General features: G+C 44.5%; 1 protein-coding gene across 3 annotated transcripts in view; it reads right to left on the minus strand.

Annotated features, from left to right (window-relative positions):
* Positions 1-15150, minus strand: part of CTPS1 (CTP synthase 1) — a 30368-nt gene extending 15218 nt beyond the window's left edge. Inside the window, exons 1-7 of one of the 3 annotated variants that reach the window (XM_004426034.3) lie at positions 15017-15150; positions 10554-10727; positions 8795-8965; positions 5989-6089; positions 5076-5192; positions 2558-2641; positions 1976-2056 (exon numbers count right to left, since the gene is read on the minus strand). In XM_004426034.3, the coding sequence (XP_004426091.1) occupies positions 1976-2056; positions 2558-2641; positions 5076-5192; positions 5989-6089; positions 8795-8965; positions 10554-10719 (720 nt within the window). In that variant the 5' untranslated portion in view covers positions 10720-10727; positions 15017-15150. Of the gene's footprint in view, positions 1-1975; positions 2057-2557; positions 2642-5075; positions 5193-5988; positions 6090-8794; positions 8966-10553; positions 10728-14895 lie in introns of all 3 variants that reach the window. The other 2 variants (XM_087446174.1, XM_087446175.1) reach the window with 2 other exon arrangements.
* Positions 15151-18389: the final 3239 nt, after the last annotated feature.

Genomic DNA, 18389 nt, shown 5'->3' on the forward strand with positions numbered 1-18389 from the left:
CCTAAAGACATATTGCATATCCATAAAAACCAAGAGAATTTACAGGTAAATAATCAGAACTAACAGAATTTTAGCAAGGTTGCTAGGCTTGAGATCAATGGGCAGAAGTCAGCAGGGTGTCCTATATATGGGCCATACCTAATCGGGAAATATGATCTTTTAATTATGCTATTCAAATGGTAACAAAACTTATGAATACCTATAAATAAATCTAAAAAGCACCTTTTTAAAGAAAATTATAGAATATTATCAAAGCATAGTCCTTTCAATATATGGAGCTGGAACAACTGGATATCCACAGGCAAAAAAAATGAATTTCAACTTTTACTGAAAAGTTACTATACCTAAGTTAACTCACCATGGATCCTAACCTAAATGTAAAACCTAAAATTATAAGACTTTTAGAAGAAAACATAAAAGAAAATCTTCATGACTTGGTTAAATAGAGTTCTTAGGTATGATACCAAAAGCACAATATATAAAGAAAAAAAACACATAAATTGGAATTCATCAAAAGGTAAAAGCTTTTGTGCTCCAAAAGACACCATTAAGAAAATGAAAAGACAAGCCGCATACTGGGAGAAAAATGTGCAAATCATATATTTGATAAAAGACTTATATTCAGAATATATAAAGAACTATTATAACTCAATAAGATAAGCAACCCAATTAAAAAATAGGCAAAAGATTTGAAATTCAAATTTAAATATAGAAATACTTGTCACCTTTTTAATAGTGAATAATTTTAATGACAACCTGTTCTATTACAGAATTGAATTAACTTCACTTGCTAGGACAGAAATATCTAAAATAATTCAAGTGCATGATAAAAAGGCTGTTCATGACAATGAAATTATTCTGTTATTCTTATAATGAATCCCGTTGACGGAGCTTCCGGCTCAGGAATCACATCCAGGAACACTAACCTCAGGCCCCGGGCTACCCTCACAGCCTGATGCTGGAGCCACCATGGAGATGCAGAGGACAGTGGCCTCTGTGATGGTAAAAGGCTTTCCTCTTGCTCTATTCACTTCAATACTCCTAGTAGTCTTGTAAATGGATTTCGCTTATTATTTTTTTTTTTTGGATTTCTCTTATTTTAACTCTGCTGCTTAATTCTCCCCTCTCTAGTCCAACAGGGCTCCCATGCTTAGTCTCCTGATCCTCAAATAATCTAGTAGCAAAACAAACCACCCATAACCTAATCATAAATTCCTTGACCTCAACTTCCCTTCTACTCTCCTTTTGCCAAACCTGACGAAATCGACAATCCCAACTTATCGTCACTAGAATTTCCACACCATGCACCACACTTAGATATATTACAGGTTCCAAAATGTTGAATTTCCTGTACCACAGGTGCCCTCCATTAGCAGAGGTAACAAAAAAGACTATGATATGTTTAGAGACTGCAACACTGTAGACACCAGGCACCAGGAATGTAAAGCTGAATACTGTGGTGCTTGCCTTCAAGAAGCTCAGAGTCTATGAGGGGAGACACACACACGCACACACGTGCAAACACGCACACTGAGGGGCAGTATAATGGGCTCACCAGCAGTACCTGAGAGACACACAGGACGCCCAGAAAAGAAGTAACTCTGAAGTTTGGGGGTGAGGAGGTTTGGCAGGTAAAACTTCTAAGACAATAAATACTATGTCCTAGGTGGATCCCAAAGGACGAAAAGGAACAGGAGATTGCCAGGCCAACAGGGAGAGAGGGACGCCCATTCAGTATGGCTGGAGCAAACAGTACAAGGAGTGGGGAGAGAAGAGGCCAGAGAGGTAACAGTACGTTCGGGAACCACAAGAGAGAAGGTAACGGAGAATCACGGAGCCAACGGGCATCAGCTCTTCTAGGGGACAGTCTACTGTCCCAAATTACGAACTGACAACGAGCCTCATGACTGGTTAAGTGACTTTAGGATAATTAGAAGGAAAAAACAATTTACATGAAGATGGAACTTCTACCTACTTGTTCAGGTTCAACGTGGCAAAACATTGATATCTTCTCTTTCACTGACGTGTCGAGAGGATTTGAGCACCTGCACACAACCTAGCAGTCGAGAAAATCAGATGTTTAAATAGAAGGAAGGGATTACAAAATTGAGTTTTTCTCCTGATTGAAATTAAAATAAATATCACATTGTTAAGCTGGATGAAAATGTTAAGTCCCAGCACAATGCACATAAACTATGAAAATATATACCTGTTTTCAAAACTGAAATTCCTAAATCCCAAACTGGAGAAACATAAGAGAGTGGCAGTACAAATAAGCAGATTAATGAACTACAGGAGCTAACTGGGGTTTCCTCAATCAGTGTTCTTGGGTAGGAGGGAAAGGAGAATCAATGATGGGCTAAGAGGAGAAATAAGAGGGCCTCACACAGGCCGAGGAAGAAAATCTTTGTCAACTACACCCCAGCTCAAAGCACTAAACCTATTTCTCCATCAACCAAGAACACGGCAGGAAAACCAAGGTCTTGTGTGCCAGGGAGGAGAGATTTCAATTGGACACAGGAGATCACGCTGGAAATAGGTAATCAGGAAATCTCACCAGATCTGGGGAAAGACCGAGGCCTCTGAGTTCCCGAACACTATTCTGGGTGGGTTTAGTCTTCTGTTCCCCTGTTGAACTTGGCTATGTTACAAAAGGAAAAAAAAATTAATTTCTCTCTGATAAAGAATTTTCAAGTATGACTTTTCCCTGAACCTCTTTTAATAGGGAAATAGATAATTTGATCATTTATCTAATTTAGTTTTTATTTTTGTCAAAGTTACACACACACATATTTTAATATGAGTCAAATAGTTCTACAAGGTTTGTCCTAAAGAAAGTGGTACTGGCCCCCATCTGCCCCACCCCTTTTCCAAACCCAAGACAGCCACTCTTCCACTCTGCTAACTGATCCTCTGGTATGCTTCAATGCTACTTCTCGACATTTAGTTTGAGGCATTTTCTATTGACTTCCCTGTTGGATGAGGAACTCACGCTCTCTGCCCCGACTATACACACACCTGTCCCGTACCTGCAGCCCCGTCTCATGACTGTTCTTCAGTTTACCGACTTTGAATATTTCAGTACTGTCCACTGTTAAACCAGATGTCATACTTTTCCTTTCTGTCCAACTGTTTGTTTCCCTTGGTTGGTTGTTTTGTTGGTATGCTGAGTTTGCAATGTACTAAATCATCTTTATTCTCCTCTCACACTTAACAGATACAGTTGCTGGGGACAGAATTCTAGAATTTCCCTAAGAACTTTTAAGCAAACAGCTTCACTATCTTTTAGCTTCCAGTATTGCTTTTGAGAAGTCTAATGCCATACTAATTCTTGACTTTTCTCTTTAGAGCGTTTCAGAATCTCTGCCCCATTATTCTGAAATTTCACAATGATGGGCCTTGGTGTGGGTCATTTTTCACTCAGTATATATACTAGGCATTCATTGGGCCCTTTCAATCTAGAAACTCAGGCCTCAAAATTTGAATTGTTTAGATCAGGAGTCAGAAAATTTTTTCTACGATGGGCCAGATAATAAAACATTTTAGGTTTTGTGGGCCATATAATCTCGGTCACCACTACTCACCTCTGCTGTGTTAATACAAAAGCAGCCACAGACAATACACAAACAAATGGGCGTGGCTGTATTTCCATACAATTTTATTGTCAAAAACAGGATGGGTTGATTGGGCCTGTGGGGCATAGTCTGCTGACCCCTGGTTCAGATTACACTTCCCTCTCAATTTCTGGTATTTTTTGTAAATCCTATAATTTGGATGTTAGAACTCCTAGACCAGTCCTCTAATTTTCTTGCTATTTCTCTCCTATTTTCTCTCTCTTGATCCTTCTGCTCTCCTTCCCAAGGTATTTCCTCAACGTTCTTTCTCTTACATTTTTCATTTCTGCTATCCAATTTCCAAGGATTCTTTTCTGTTCGCTGAATGCTCCCTTCTCAGGGGGTCCAGCCCTTGTTTAAAGGATGCAGCTTATCTCCTCTTAATTCTGAGGACATTAAGAACAGGGTGCTTTGTTTTCTAAGTTTCCCGCTCCCTGCAGAGCCTCAATTTCCTCTAAATTCTTTTTTTCTGTTGTTTTGGTCTCTTATACCTCAGATGCTTTCCCAATGTCTGATCACAGGCTGCCAGCTCCTACTGAAAAGCTAACCAGAAGTTGTGTGTGAGTGGGTGGGCTTATCCACCAGCATCCTCCCTGTGGGAATCTGGCTGGCCTGTCTCCCTGGGGAGCCTCTGAGTGCAGTGTTCTCTCTTGGGCCAGTCATATACCCGAGGAAGAATCTTACTATCTCCTACATGGGAGGTCCAAGCCTGGCTGTGATGACTCTGGGAACCAGGCTGCAGAAAAAAGGAGGGTGTCTCAACAGCATAAAATGACACAACTTCACGTTTTTACTTTAGTATTACTGCCCTCAACTGTCCCCAGTGTCTGCTCATCCAGGAACCCTCCCCAGAGAAAAGGCCTACAGCCTCCTGCCAAGGTGAGGAGGGGCTGATGCCCAACTATGCACATTAGGGAGGGGATGGTGGGGTCCAGCTGCTTCTGAAACAGCAGGTGTGCGCCCACCCTCACCCCCACGCCCACAGGTACCTGATGCTGCCCATTCCTGCGCTCTGGGGGTTCTGCAGGGCACACAGGACTGCTCCTCTGCTTTCCCTGCTGCAGGCTCAGGATCCAGCTCTCCCAGGGCTGCTCGGTCAGCTCCTACGTGTCCATCTGCTGTCTGCCTTCCTAATGTTTATTACTGTTGACTCCTCTCACAGTATTTATCCTTATGAATTTTTGTCTTAAAAAGAATTCCCTTTACTCTAGTTGTAGTGGGGTTTCACCATGTAGTAACGATAAATGGAGACGTTCAATCCACCAGCTTTAACTGCACCTTCCCTGATTAATTTTCCAAATGTTTTCCATTTATCTTTTCAGAAAGTATGATTATAATAATTTAAAGTTCACAAAGAAGTTTTTTATTTCCTGCTTTCTGTACCTCAAATAATTAAAACAGATAAGGAGTAAAAATCATCCTTCTCTCCCTCCTCTCCATCCCCCCAAAGTAAAGCCTTACCTGAGGAACTAGACTGACGTGAATATTACAGAAGTTCTCTCTTTTGACCTTGAATTGGAACTGACGGAAGGCTTCAATAAAGGGCATGCTTTCTATATCTCCCACCGTTCCACCGAGCTAGAAGAACAAAGTTATTTGAGAGGTTAAGCACTAAACCCTCCTCTTGTGGTTTAGCTTTCAAACAACTGCACCCTGTCATCTCAATGATCAGTAACTGTGTAATGTGGACTTTCTGGGCCCGTATAATGTCAGTTAACAGCAATTAGACATTTCTGTGTGCTAAAAGATCACTTGTTTGGATAGGCTCACGACTCCCCAAGGTTATTATGGATCTTTCCACATCATTTCAAGGAAAAGGTCAGGTGGAAGAAGTACTAGGAATTTTATTTGTATGAGAGTCACAAAGCAATCTAAATCTTATCTACTTAGCTAGCCATAAATAACTTCTGTACTAAAAAGCATCAGTTATAAACAAACTGCTGGAACTTTTAAGTCTCCTATCTTTGCAGGAACACTGAGATCCAAGAGCTAAGATCAGCACAGCAGGAGCACAGAAACTGAAACCAAAGGAGGCTCCTCCAGAGATGAATGTTCCTGGCAGAGGAAAGCCAAAGTCGGCTGACTTTCTCAAGATAGGTGAAAGTGTGTCACGCCACTCTTAGCTGTACAGTCCACAACTAAGTGAACGTATAAATGCTGAACAAGGAGAATCGCTCGGACAAAGAACCGCTTTTGACGGCGCAGCCATTCCACATGACTGTTACTGTGCCCCTACCTGCCACACTGTAGCTAGCAGGGTCAAGGGTGTCACTGGGCACTGTCTTATCAGTTGCTGATGGCTGACTAAGGAGGTGATATGTACACTTGGTCAAATACACAGGAATCATGTGGTTTAGAAAAAACTCATACAAACCTCAATGACACAGACTTGAGGTTCTAGACCATCTTCATCCACAGGTATTAAGGCTTGCCTCATTACCCACTCCTGGATTGCATCCGTGATGTGAGGGACAACTGGGGCAGAGAAAAGAAATATGTAAGACACACTTTTCCGTTAGCATCGACTGAGGCAGACACACTCATTATGGAAACAAAATGCTATACTCTGCCTGCACAGAGTAGCAATGGGGTCATAAATGTATTTCTGAAACCACTCTTAAATGGCCTTAAAAAATCTTTGGGGGGCCAGCCTGGTGGCACAGTGGTTAAGTCTGGCAGGCTCTGCTACAGCGGCCCGGGGTTCACGGGTTCGTATCCCGGGCGCAGACCGACACCACTCATCAGGCCATGCTGTGGTGGTGTCCCACATACAAAATAGAGGAAGACTGGCACAGATGTTAGCTCAGGCCACTCTTCCTCAAGCAAAAAAGAGGAAGATTGGCAACAGCTGTTAGCTCAGGGCCAATCTTCCTCACCAAAAAGAAAAATCTTTGGGCTCACACTCCCCATGGCCTGCTTTCCAGTTTCCAGGTTGTGGCTAGAAACACTACAAGACAAGAAGGCTGAAGGTGGGCACTGTACACCTGGGTGCTGTTCCATGAACAAGAGGACACTAGGACCCTGTTCCTTTATGTTTCCAGTTTACTAAAGGGTAGACAATCCACTGCAGAAACAATACCGTGTAGCAGAGTGGTTAGAGCACAGCATCTAGGGTGAGAATGTCTGCATTCAAATCTCAGCCCCATCCCTCATTAGCTGTGATCTCTGGGCAAGTTACTTAACTATCCTTGAGCTCGATTTTCCTATCTGTCAAGTGGAAGTAACAGCTTCTACTTCATAAAGTGGTGGAGATTTTATGAGCTACCACCTGTAAAATGCTCAGCAGAGTGCCCGGCATGTCAGTGCTCAATAAATGCAGCTACTGCTAAATACTTTTTTCAATCATAGTTGCAGGGCTCAGGAGGGCAGGTTCATAAGGGGCAGAGGTTACCGTTTAACTTGCTATGCAGGTAACCAGCAGCGCCTAAAGCACAAAGATATTCATTATTCCACACACAGCAGCCAAAGTAATCTTTTAAAAATGCAAATCAGAGTTTACCACTCCCACGGTTAAACTCTTCCATGGCTTCCCACTGTCTGAGTGAAATCCAAACTCCATGCCGTGGCCCCACATCACCCACCTCTCCAACCTTGGTCACGGTGCATCAGCCAGGACGGCCCCCTGTACCCTGACCAGGCCCTTTGCAGCCTTGGGCCTCTGGACGTGCTGTGCCCTCCTCCTTCTGCTCCTCCACTGCCGGCCTCAGCACACACATCCTCTTCCTGGAGGCTTTCCCTGACCGCCTGTCCAAACTGGCTTTCCCCAGTCACTCTCTCTGTCTCCTCTGGTTATTTCCTTCACAGCTCCCATCAGACATCTTGTTTCCTCTGTTTGTTTCTTTCTCTCCCATAAGGTGACCACCATGAGGACAATGGCCTCGTTGGTCTTGTTCATCACATGTTCCCAGCCCCAGCGAGCGCCTGACTGCAGTGAGCACTCACTAAATATTTGATGAATGAATGAATAAATGAATGAATACACTGGAGATCTAGAACAACAAACTGTATGATCAAGATCACTGTAATTCCTAATTGATCCCTTTCTGTGTGTCAGGAACTCAAGAGAAACACTTGACTGACTTAGCTCTTTTAATCCTAACAACCCAGAGAGGCAGGTACTGTTATCATCTTCATTCCACAGAAAAGGAAACCAGGTCTCAAAGAGGTTAAGTAATATCTACCCGTATTCACAAAGCTGGTAAGTGGGAGAGTCAAGATCTAAATATAACCCAATTAGCCCAGAATCTGGTTTGGGGCCACCCACTGTCAGTGTGACCCTCTGCTTTCAGACCAGTAAAGTCTAAAGCCAAAAGGAGATTTATTCTCATAACTCAGATGAAAGCTACTTTTCAGCAACCCCCAAAATCTGGACTTATGCCATTATACTAGACCAGTGGTCTTCCAATCTTATCTTTATTTATTCATTCATTCATTCATTCATTTATTTATTTTTCCCCCAAAGCCCCAGTAGATAGTCGTATGTCATAGTTGCACATCCTTCTAGTTGCTGTATGTGGGACGCGGCCTCAGCATGGCCGGACAAGCGGTGTGTCGGTGCGCGCCCAGGATCCAAACCCGGGCCGCCAGCAGCGGAGCGCGCGCACTTAACCGCTAAGCCACGGGGCCGGCCCCAATCTTATCTTTTTTAAAGCAGCACTTTTCTCAAATGAACGCAGTGTGAAATCCCAACACAGCAAACAGGCACAAGTGAAGCTGGCTGGTGAAAGCTCAGGAGGACCCAGGACCCAGCTCTCAAGACTCCCCTGGCCCACATGCACCGATGCCCAGTCTGCAAACCAGTGTACACGATGCTCTTTTCCTTATCACTGTCTATGTGTAGTAAGTCCCAGAGGCATGACACACAGTCTGGCTTACTGCTCTGATCTAACTGCCTTCATCACTTCGCATTCATCACTATATAAAAACAACACCTCTCTGGGCTCAAATCCTGCTGCTGGACTGACGGCTTCAATGGCATTCACAGAGCAGTGATGGTTTCCTCAAATCAGTTTCTGAGTAAACAGCCTGTTACAGCTCTGAATTTTCAACTGAAGGCATAGTTCAGTAATACCACCTTGACACTTTCACACCGAAATTGCATAAAAGGTGAATTTTTGTACACAAAAGAAATTAAACTGGTTAAGATTTCTAAACCTTGAAGGCAGATCCTGTATTATTACCTTGGACAGTCTTCCCCAAGTAATCTCCTTTGCGCTCCTTGTTAATGACGTACTGGTATATCTTTCCAGTGGTCAGATTGTTGTCCTTGGTGAGGTGGATGTCAAGGAACCGCTCATAGTTACCTAGGTCAAGGTCTACTTCCCCACCATCATCCAGCACAAAAACCTCACCTGCGGTGAACAGTGAAAACCGTTAGGGTAAGTGAAAAATACACATGCCATGGCACAACGTGAGTCTGGAAATATAAACACGCAACAGAACAAAGTCTGCATGAGCTTGATAGGAAGCGGAGAAACTTATTCCTAGGAAACTAAACAGGACACAAAAGAAACAAAAATCACCAACCCTTCTCCAAAAGGTGAATTCATACTTCCAGTCTGCAACAAACTCAGTGTGAATCAGGAAGGCTGATGAAACAGCATGAAATGGAAGGAAATTACAGCCTACAGGGCTGTGGATATACGGGAGTTTACATTAGTATGGCGTCCACGGCCTAAAGAAAAAGAACTTTCAACAAAGTCCTATTTGAGCAGAGTAAGCTTTAAAGTGTGATAAATATATGATTTGATTAGAAACTTAAACAAGATATATACATTAAAGTTGTGCTGATTATAAAAACCAGCTTCCCGGCTATACTCTAACCCTAAACAAAGTTGTAAAACTGCACAAGTTTCCCTCATTCCTTTGTTTTATATTCATTCCTTGAAACGTCATTCTAGAAATTTTGCCCAGAATGGTTCACTCCTACCATCACAACAGGAGACAAACTCACAAACAGGAAACGAAAAAAAGTCTTCTTTTCCCCCTCAGAGAGATCTCTCTCCCTCTGCTTGAGAATTCTGTATTAACTATTGCTCCAGGATGTCAATCTACTCCTGACACTATTTATTGCATAAGAATTTTTGCTCTAATGACATTTATCCTTACATATTTTTACCTCAACATCAGAAAGGAGTATGAAAACAATCCAAAAACTTAAGATGTTTTATTAGTACATCTACTCCCAATTTTAAGCAAATTATCTTGTAGGTAAGTCAGACACATTCACACACCACACAGTTGCTAGGGTCTCACCAAAAACAAAGGGCTATTTTCCTACCCTCCCTTAATGGTTTCCACTTTTCACTCACCTCAAAAGATGCTCGTTTATATTATCCCAACTCTATCAGCAAAACAGAACCTCCAGCTTACATATCACCCAATTCCAGCATCTGTTGCCTGAATCCCTAAAAAGTGGTCCTTTAGCCTCTGTTTAAATACCCCTACCAAAGGGAACTCACAACTTCTTGAAGTCGGTCTCCTCACTCTGGAGAGCACTTGCTGTTATCAAGATCTTGCTTATATTGGGCCAAGGACAAAATCGACTTCCTTACAACTTCTTCTACCCATCCTATCTGTAAAGCTTGGGACCACAAAGAATAAATATAATCCCTCATCTCAAATATCTGAAGAAAGTTATTATATCACCAGATTTCTTTTTTTCAAGAGAAGCGACAAACTTTCATTCAGCCACCAAAAAGATCATTTCTATTATTCCTATTACAGAAACCTCTAGACTCTAATCACTACACTGAGTATTAAGATTTCTGCTTCCTCTCTGTCCAGGTAAGAAAAGCATTCTGTTATACTGAAGGACCTTTATAGAAGGCAAGAAACGGAAGTTATGTTATGCAAAATACCATTTCCAAGGGCTGACATGTTCTTCTACATACTACACAATTATTATTTAAAAAAAAGAAAGAAATGCATTTTGCTTACCATGCTCATAAGGAGAGAATGTTCCCGCATCAATGTTAATGTACGGGTCAATTTTAATTGAAGTTACATGTAAACCACACGACTTCAGTATTGTGCCCACACTGCTGGCGATGATTCCTTTTCCAATTCCTGATATAACACCACCGGTAACCAGAATGTACTTCATTTTGTGACCTGGGAGAAAGAAAAATTACAGATAAAATATATCTCAACAAATCAAACTTATGTAGGTTCAAATACCAGCTCTGCCACTTACTAGCTATAACCCTCCTGGAGCCTCAGTTTCCCTGTCTGTCACACAACTTTGGAAGGCTGTTACATGCGTTCTTGGATCACTGAACAGCTTTAATAAAACATGAGTTGAAAAACAACTGCTAATCAAATAATGTAGCTTTTGTTTAAAGCTTGACAACCAACAACGTTGAGAGTCAACCCAATAAAAAAACCCAGCTCTAAGCTGTTGATAGAACACTATGCCCCAAATGTTGGATGACACCACTGCCAGACACTGGGATGCCAGGCAGGTGCCTCATTATTTTCCCTACATGGGGAAAAAAATCTCAATCTTGGATGAGCACTCCAATTCCCCATGAAACAAATAATGTCTTTGGCTAAACTACAACACATAACCAAGAAGACACAGCTCCTCTGGGTTATGGAAGACAGAATAAAAGAAAAGAACTTCAACATTTAAAAGAAGTTGCAGTTAAGCCTAAAAATCTTTTTAATTTTTTTATTGATGTTTTAATAGTTTTTAACATTGTGAAATTTTGGGCTGTACATTTTTGTTTGTCCATCCTCATATATATGTCTCCCTTCACCCCTTGTGCCCACCCCCGACCCCCACTGCCCCTGGCAACCACAATACAGTATTTTCTGTCCATATGTTGGTTTATATTCCACATATGAGTGAGATCATACAGTGTTTGTCTTTCTCTTTCTGGCTTACTTCACTTAACATAATACCCTCCAGGCCCATCCATGTTGTTGCAAATGGGACGATTTTGTCTTTTTTTTTTATGGCTGAGTAGTATTCCATTGTATATATACACCACATTTTCTTGATCCAATCGTCAGTCGAGGGACACTTAGGTTGCTTCCACTTCTTGGCTATAGTGAATAATGCTGCAATGAATAGGAGTGCAAAAGCCTCTTTGGATTGCTGATTTCAGGTTCGTTGGATAGATTCCCAGTAGTGGGATAGCTGCATCATAGGGCATCTCTATTTTTTTTTTTTTTTTTAATTTTTTGTTTATTGCAGTACCCTTGGTTTACAACATTGTAAAAGGCATCTCTATTTTTAATTCTTTGAGGAATCTCCATACCGTTTTCCATAGAGGCTGCACCAGTTTGCATTCCCACGAGCTGTGTATGAGGGTTCCTGTTTCTCCACAGCCTCTCCAACATTTGTTGTTTTTTGTCTTGGTGATTACAGGCATTCTAACAGGCGTGAGGTGATATCTTAGTGTTGTTTTGATTTGCATGTCCCTGATGATTAGTGATGTTGAACATCTTTTCATGTGCCTACTGGCTATCTGTATATCTTCTTTGGAGAAGTGTCTGTTCATTTCCTCTGCCCATTTTTTGATCGGGTTGTTTGTTTTTTTTATTGTTCAGTTGTGTGAGTTCTTTATATATTAGGGAGATCAACCCCTTGTCAGATATATGTTTTGCAAATATTCTCTCCCAGCTGGTGGGTTGTCTGTTCATCTTGATTCTGGTTTTGTTTGTCTTGTAGAAGCTCAAGCCTAAAAACCTTTTAATCAGAGGTAGCTCTCTTCTGTGATTTAATAATAATTTACTCCTTGCCAGCAATCTCTCCCAGGTATGCCATTGTATATATTGGAGGAAAAGACCATCAGATAATAAACTAGTCTGAAGCACATAATAGGCAGAGGACTCACAGAAAGGGCAGATTAGATTAAATCCAAAGAGCAGTACAGATGTGGCAAGGAATGGAAGAAACAGACTCGGTGGGAGATAAAAAGGGTGGATGGATGCAAGAACAGCAGAGGCAAAAGGTGAGGAGTCAGCGACAGGCTCGCCTGGGAGAATTTATCACTGGCCCCCAGCTTCAGAGGGCCAGAAACGTCATTTGGTCAGTTAACCCAAATGTGATCAAAATGAGAAACAATCACCAAGCAGAAGAGAATGCTTGCTTTGGCATGGTCAGGACATTTTCCTCCTCTGGGAACACTTCATGTGAAGCCAAATTATAACAAAAATAAGCTAAGAAAGGTACAAGGAAACTGGGTAGTTCTGCTTGAAGTATTCCCCCGCCCCACTTCTCCCCAGGCAGGAATGAAGACACTTGGCAAGGAGATCAGAATGCTCAGGATGTGTTCTCCCTTGGACAGCAAGGAAGACACCCCAACCACGTCCTGCTCTATCCTCTGCTGCAGCATTTCCAAAAGCATGCTCCTTGGTTTCTGCAAAATGCATACGGGATTCCCAAAAGGGTTTTAGGGACAGATAAATCAGAGACATGCTGGTTAAACAGTCAATGGGTTTCTTTAATGCAAGACTTCTGGGAGCCTTTAATAAGTTAACGTGCATTGTCATCTTCCAAAAGGCGTATACGGTATGCAGTGTCCCTAAACTGCATTGTCCCCATGTCCCTAATATTTGGGGAAAACACTGTTCTGTCACCTTAGTTGAACGGTTCCTTATTGACACATGAATATCAGACTTGCTACATTTTAAGTATGGCCTAACCTGGCATGTCCATGGTCTCACTACCTAACTTTTGGATGTTCCTAGAAACTCCACAGCTACCTTGAGTGGGTTACTTCTACAGAAGACTCATCCTACCCATTTGCATTTGATTTGCCTCAATTTTACTCTAAGAGGGTAACACCTCTCTTTAGGGGAGATTCTCGCAGTCTCCCACAGTTCCTGGCAATAAATATTCCAATGTACTCAAGGACCAGGTGGGAGAGGCTGGCCAGGCTCATTCACTCACATTGATGGACTACCCATGATGTTGAGTGCTACTGTGCTACACACTTTGGGGACCACAAAAATTAATCAGATTTGGGCCCATCTCTCAAATTGCTGGCAGTCCAGTTGGAGACATATAACATTTACAAATAAATGAGTAATCTACTGATGGTGGGAAGCAGAGGGACAACATGTGAAGGATATAAATGGAGAAGAGAGAGTAGAAAGCTTTCAGTGGCAAGACTAGGGTAGACCACCAGGGCCCATCAGAGGAAGGTGAGAGAAATTAAGGACAGACAGGATCCAGACTGCTCCTGCTTTGCTGACCTGAGACTTGCAATGGGCCTTGAAAAGACTGACTGCATGACTTAAAGCATGGGAAAGGAAGAGAGTGAACAGGAAGGTGGAGGCTATCTACAGAAAACGGGTAGGGCCAAAAGAAGAGATGGGGGAGGGGATAGGGGCAGGTAGTGGGGACTAAGTCGGAAATGTAGCCAGGGGGCTAAATCACATGGAACCTTGAATGCCCAATCTGAACTTTATTCTGAAGGTGATGGGAGACATGGGAAGGTTTTCAATCACAGATGTAACGTAAATCAAGACGCATTAGAGAAATTCAACAAAGATGAAAAAACAGCTTTTTGTGGTTACATGTTGTGAGATCCAGTTCCAGCGCCACCACTTGTGTTCTGAGACCTGTCAAGTCACTTAAGCTGCCTGAAGCCCGGGTCCTTAGATCTAAAATGGGGGTGAGAATCTCCGCATCGCCTGTGTCATAGGACTGCTGAGGATTCAAAACTACAATGAGTGTGGACGTAACTGCGCCACGCAAACGTCGTGAACTTCTTTACCATGCAGCATCCTCATCACGGGCGGCCGGGAAGGGAAGGGGCCAGCCGTGGGGCCGAAGGGGACAGCACGGGGAGGCCATCCGGCCCGGCGAGCTCCAAGGCCCCTTCCACGCACAGGAGTCGGGTGTGCCGGAGGGGGCCGCCACCAGGCCGCCGAACCCATCCCCCACTGCGCAGGCCTGTCTCGGACCTTGAACCGCCTCCCAGAGAGGCTGAGGCCGTGCCTTGATGCCGGAGGGGCGAGGGCCGAGACAGTCCGGATGAAGCAGCGGCCGCCGGGGCTGCTCCGGGAGGGCTGAGCAGAGGGGTCTCCCGCTCCTCTACGGCCCTCTCCGTCCTACAAGCCATCCCGGCCCCCAGGTCAGGCGAGCCAGGCCACGCAGCCCGGGCCCCGCAGCCTTTCCCACCGCCCCACGCTCCCCTCGGCCCGGCTCCCAGCGGCGCCCAGCCACGCGGCCCCGCGCGCGGGAGCCGGCTCCTCGCGGGCCCGACCGCCCGCCCCACTCCCGTTAAGCGCGCAGCCCATTGGGCAGGCCGGCGAGCCACCTCACCCCTGATTGGTGGGAGCAGTGTCTGTTACCCGGCGGCAGGGCTGTCCCGCGCCGGGCTCAGCGCGCGCCTCTTTTCCCGCACTGTAGAACAGCTCCTCGGGGATCCCGGGAATCAGCCTACCTGAGGCCGGCTTTAGATCCTGGCGTCCCCTAAGCAGCTGAGCGAGGAACGCCTGGCGAACCCTCCGCAGCCAGTGAGCCAGCCCCGCCGCATGCGCCCGGGAGTCTTTCAGGGAGGCGGGCTCTAGGCGGTGCGCACGCAGAGGCGGGGGCGGGGCGGGCGCGCGGGCCCTCCCCGGGGCGGGGCCTGGGGGCGCGGGGCGCGGGACCCCGAGTACGCAGGCGCGGCGCGGCTGGCTGCTCTGCATGGTTCTTCGCGCTGTGCTGCTGACGCCCAGGGGACGCAGCTGTTCGAGACTGGGCAGGTTGTGGCGTTTCTTCTTCGCAGCCTTTGTTGCAGCCAGGGCTGCAAGCCTCTTCTCTTGAGGAGGAGGTGGCCGTTTTTGGACTCACATCTGGCAAGTCCGTCTCCTGGCTCCAGCCTCCTTCCTAGGGGAGGCTGGGTACATTGCACCGTGTCTCTGAGCCGTGGACTTATGAGCACGACGTTCATGACTTCCGGGGGTGCGGCCCAACCCATCTCTCCCGCCGGGCCCTCTGGACCGAGGGACGCCAGCACTGTCACCCCCGGCCTCGAAAAGGGAAGGTCGGGAGGACGGCTCAGCGCTGGCTGCTTGGTCTTCTGGCTCCCTCTCCCCACATCTGCCCTGACGGTGGCTGCTTTAGCTGGACAAGGGTCCAGAGGCTACGGCTTCATCCAGGCGACATTCATTGACCCCCACTGTGTGCCATGCGCTGTGCTGGGCTCCAAGGGACCCTGTCCTAGGTCTCACGATGTAGTGAGGCAAACTAGCCAGCTCATTGCACTTCATCATGATTTTCATAAGTGCCCGGTGCCAGGGGAGTGAGTGCCCAGCGTGGGGACTGACCAAGTCCGGTGGGGACTGGGGATTCGGGAAGTCTTCCCTGAAAAAGTGGCCTTAAAGCTGATACCTGAAGTTAACTGGCAAAGGAAGGGAAGGGAGAGGCGGGAGTAAGAATGAGTGAGGCAGAAGGAAAAGCCTGTCTAAAGGCCCTGTGGCCCAGAAGAGGCTACCACGGCTGAATTGGAAGGCCAGTGTTGCTGAGTCAGAGAAAGCCAAAGGAAGAGAGATTAATGTGCGATCAGGCTGGAGAGGTCAGCCGGGGCATACCATGCAGAGCATTATAGACCAAGTTAAGGATTTTCTTTCTTCTACAGGCAGTGAAAGCCATAGAATCTTTTTGGGTTATGGGGGTTATGTTTTTCTTTTGAATAGTGAATTCACACACATGGTTAATTTTTTTTCGCGGAATGCTACACAAGGGTATACTTAAAAAGTAAGGCTCTCACCTCCGCTCCCCAGTGTTCTTGTTTTCTTCCCCAAAAGCAATTTGTCACAAGTTTGTGTCTCTCTTCAATATGTATTCATATGTATTTAAAGAAAAGGTGTGACATGATCAGGTTTGTATTTCAGGAAAATCAATCAAATGGACTCCAAAAAACCAGTTAGGAGGTTTCTGCAGTGGGTCCAAAGAGAGGCTTCTGGCTTCTTCCAAATGTGGATCACCACTGCTCCTTCTCTGCCAGGATGCCCACGCTGCACTCCGCTCCAAATGTAAAACATGCTTAGGATGTGTTTAAAGGTGCTCTCCGGCCACACATTCTTTCAAGAAGCATTTGGTGTTTATCAAAGTGCCTGGGACATGATAGACACAGAGAACACACTTGCTGCAGTAATGAAGATGCTGTAGGAGATTTAAAAAAATGAGCCATTCACTCGGCCGCTCTTCTGGATGACCACTTGACACTTGCCTCTCCTTCCTCAAACCTCTGCCATCTCCTCCCCCATACTCTCTCTCAGCTGATGGCCTTGCTTCCTAGGTCACTGAGAAAATCGAAGCCATCAGGAAAACTTCCTTGAGCTCCCACCACCATATCCATCAACCTACTTTCATCTGTGCACACAAGCTCTACCTTCTCTCTTGTACTGTGGACAAACTGTTCACGCTCCTAGAGGTCAGCCTTTTCTCCTTGCCTCAAGTGCCATATCTACTCGTCAACTCAAGATTGTCACTCCAGTGGTTCTCCCCTCTTGCATCATTTCCACTAGCAGAATGCAATTTCTCCCATCTTAAAACAAAACCCTTCTCTTGACTCTCCGTAATTCTGTCGCTACTTCATTTCTCTGTGCCCCTTTTCAGCACAACTCCTAGAAAGTGTTGTTTGTACTTGCTGTCTCCACTCTTCCCCCTCTCTTTTTTTTTTTTTTTTTAATTTTTTGTTTATTGCAGTAACATTGGTTTATAACATTGTAAAAATTTCAGGTGTACATCATTGTACCTCTATTTCTGCATAGATTACATCATGTTCACCACCAAAATACTAATTACAACCCATCACCACACACATGTACCCAATTATCCCTTTCACCCTCCTCCCTCCCCCCTTCCCCTCTGGTAACCACCAATCCAATCTCTGTCCCTATGTGTTTGTTTATTGTTGTTATTATCTACTACTTACTGAAGGAAATCATACGGTATTTGACCTTCTCCCTCTGACTTATTTCACTTTGCATCATGCCCTCAATGTCCATCCATGTTGTCACAAATGGCTGGATTTCATCGTTTCTTATGGCTGAGTAGTATTCCATTGTGTATATATACCACAGCTTTTTTACCCATTCGTCCCTTGATGGGCACTTAGGTTGCTTCCAAGTCTTGGCTATTGTGAATAAGGCTGCAATGAACACAGGGGTGCATGTACCTTTGCAAATTAGTGTTTTCAAGTTCTTTGGATAAATACCCAACAGTGGAATAGCTGGATCATATGGTAGTTCTATCGTTGATTTTTTGAGGAATCTCCATACTGTTTTCCATAGTGGCTGCACCAGTTTGCACTCCCACCAGCAGTGTATGACAAGTTGTTTCCTGTCTTGTTAATTATAGCCATTCTGACGGGCGTGAGGTGATATCTCATTGTAGTTTTGATTTGCATTTCCCTGATAGTTAGTGATTTTGAACATCTTTTCATGTGTCTGTTGGCCATCTGTATATCTTCTTTGGAGAAATGTCTGTTCAGGTCTTTTGCCCATTTTTTAATTGGGTTGGTAGTTTTTTTGTTGTTGAGATGCATGAGTTCTTTATATATTTTGGAGATTAAGCCCTTATCAGATGTATGGTTTGCAAATATCTTCTCCCAATTGTTAGGTTGTCTTTTCGTTTTGTTGATGGTTTCCTTTGCTGTGCAGAAGCTTTTTAGTTTGATGTAGTCCCATTTGTTTATTTTTTCTATTGTTTCTCTTGCCCGGTTTCCCCCTCTCTTGAACTCATTCTGATCAGGCTATTGCTCATGTAATTCCACTGAAATTGCTCTTGTCAAAAATTAAACTCTATATCCTCAGTCTTCTTCTCTG

Source organism: Ceratotherium simum, chromosome 22, assembly GCF_057802395.1.
Source record: "Ceratotherium simum simum isolate JZ-2026a chromosome 22, ASM5780239v1, whole genome shotgun sequence".
Lineage (NCBI taxonomy): Eukaryota > Metazoa > Chordata > Mammalia > Perissodactyla > Rhinocerotidae > Ceratotherium > Ceratotherium simum.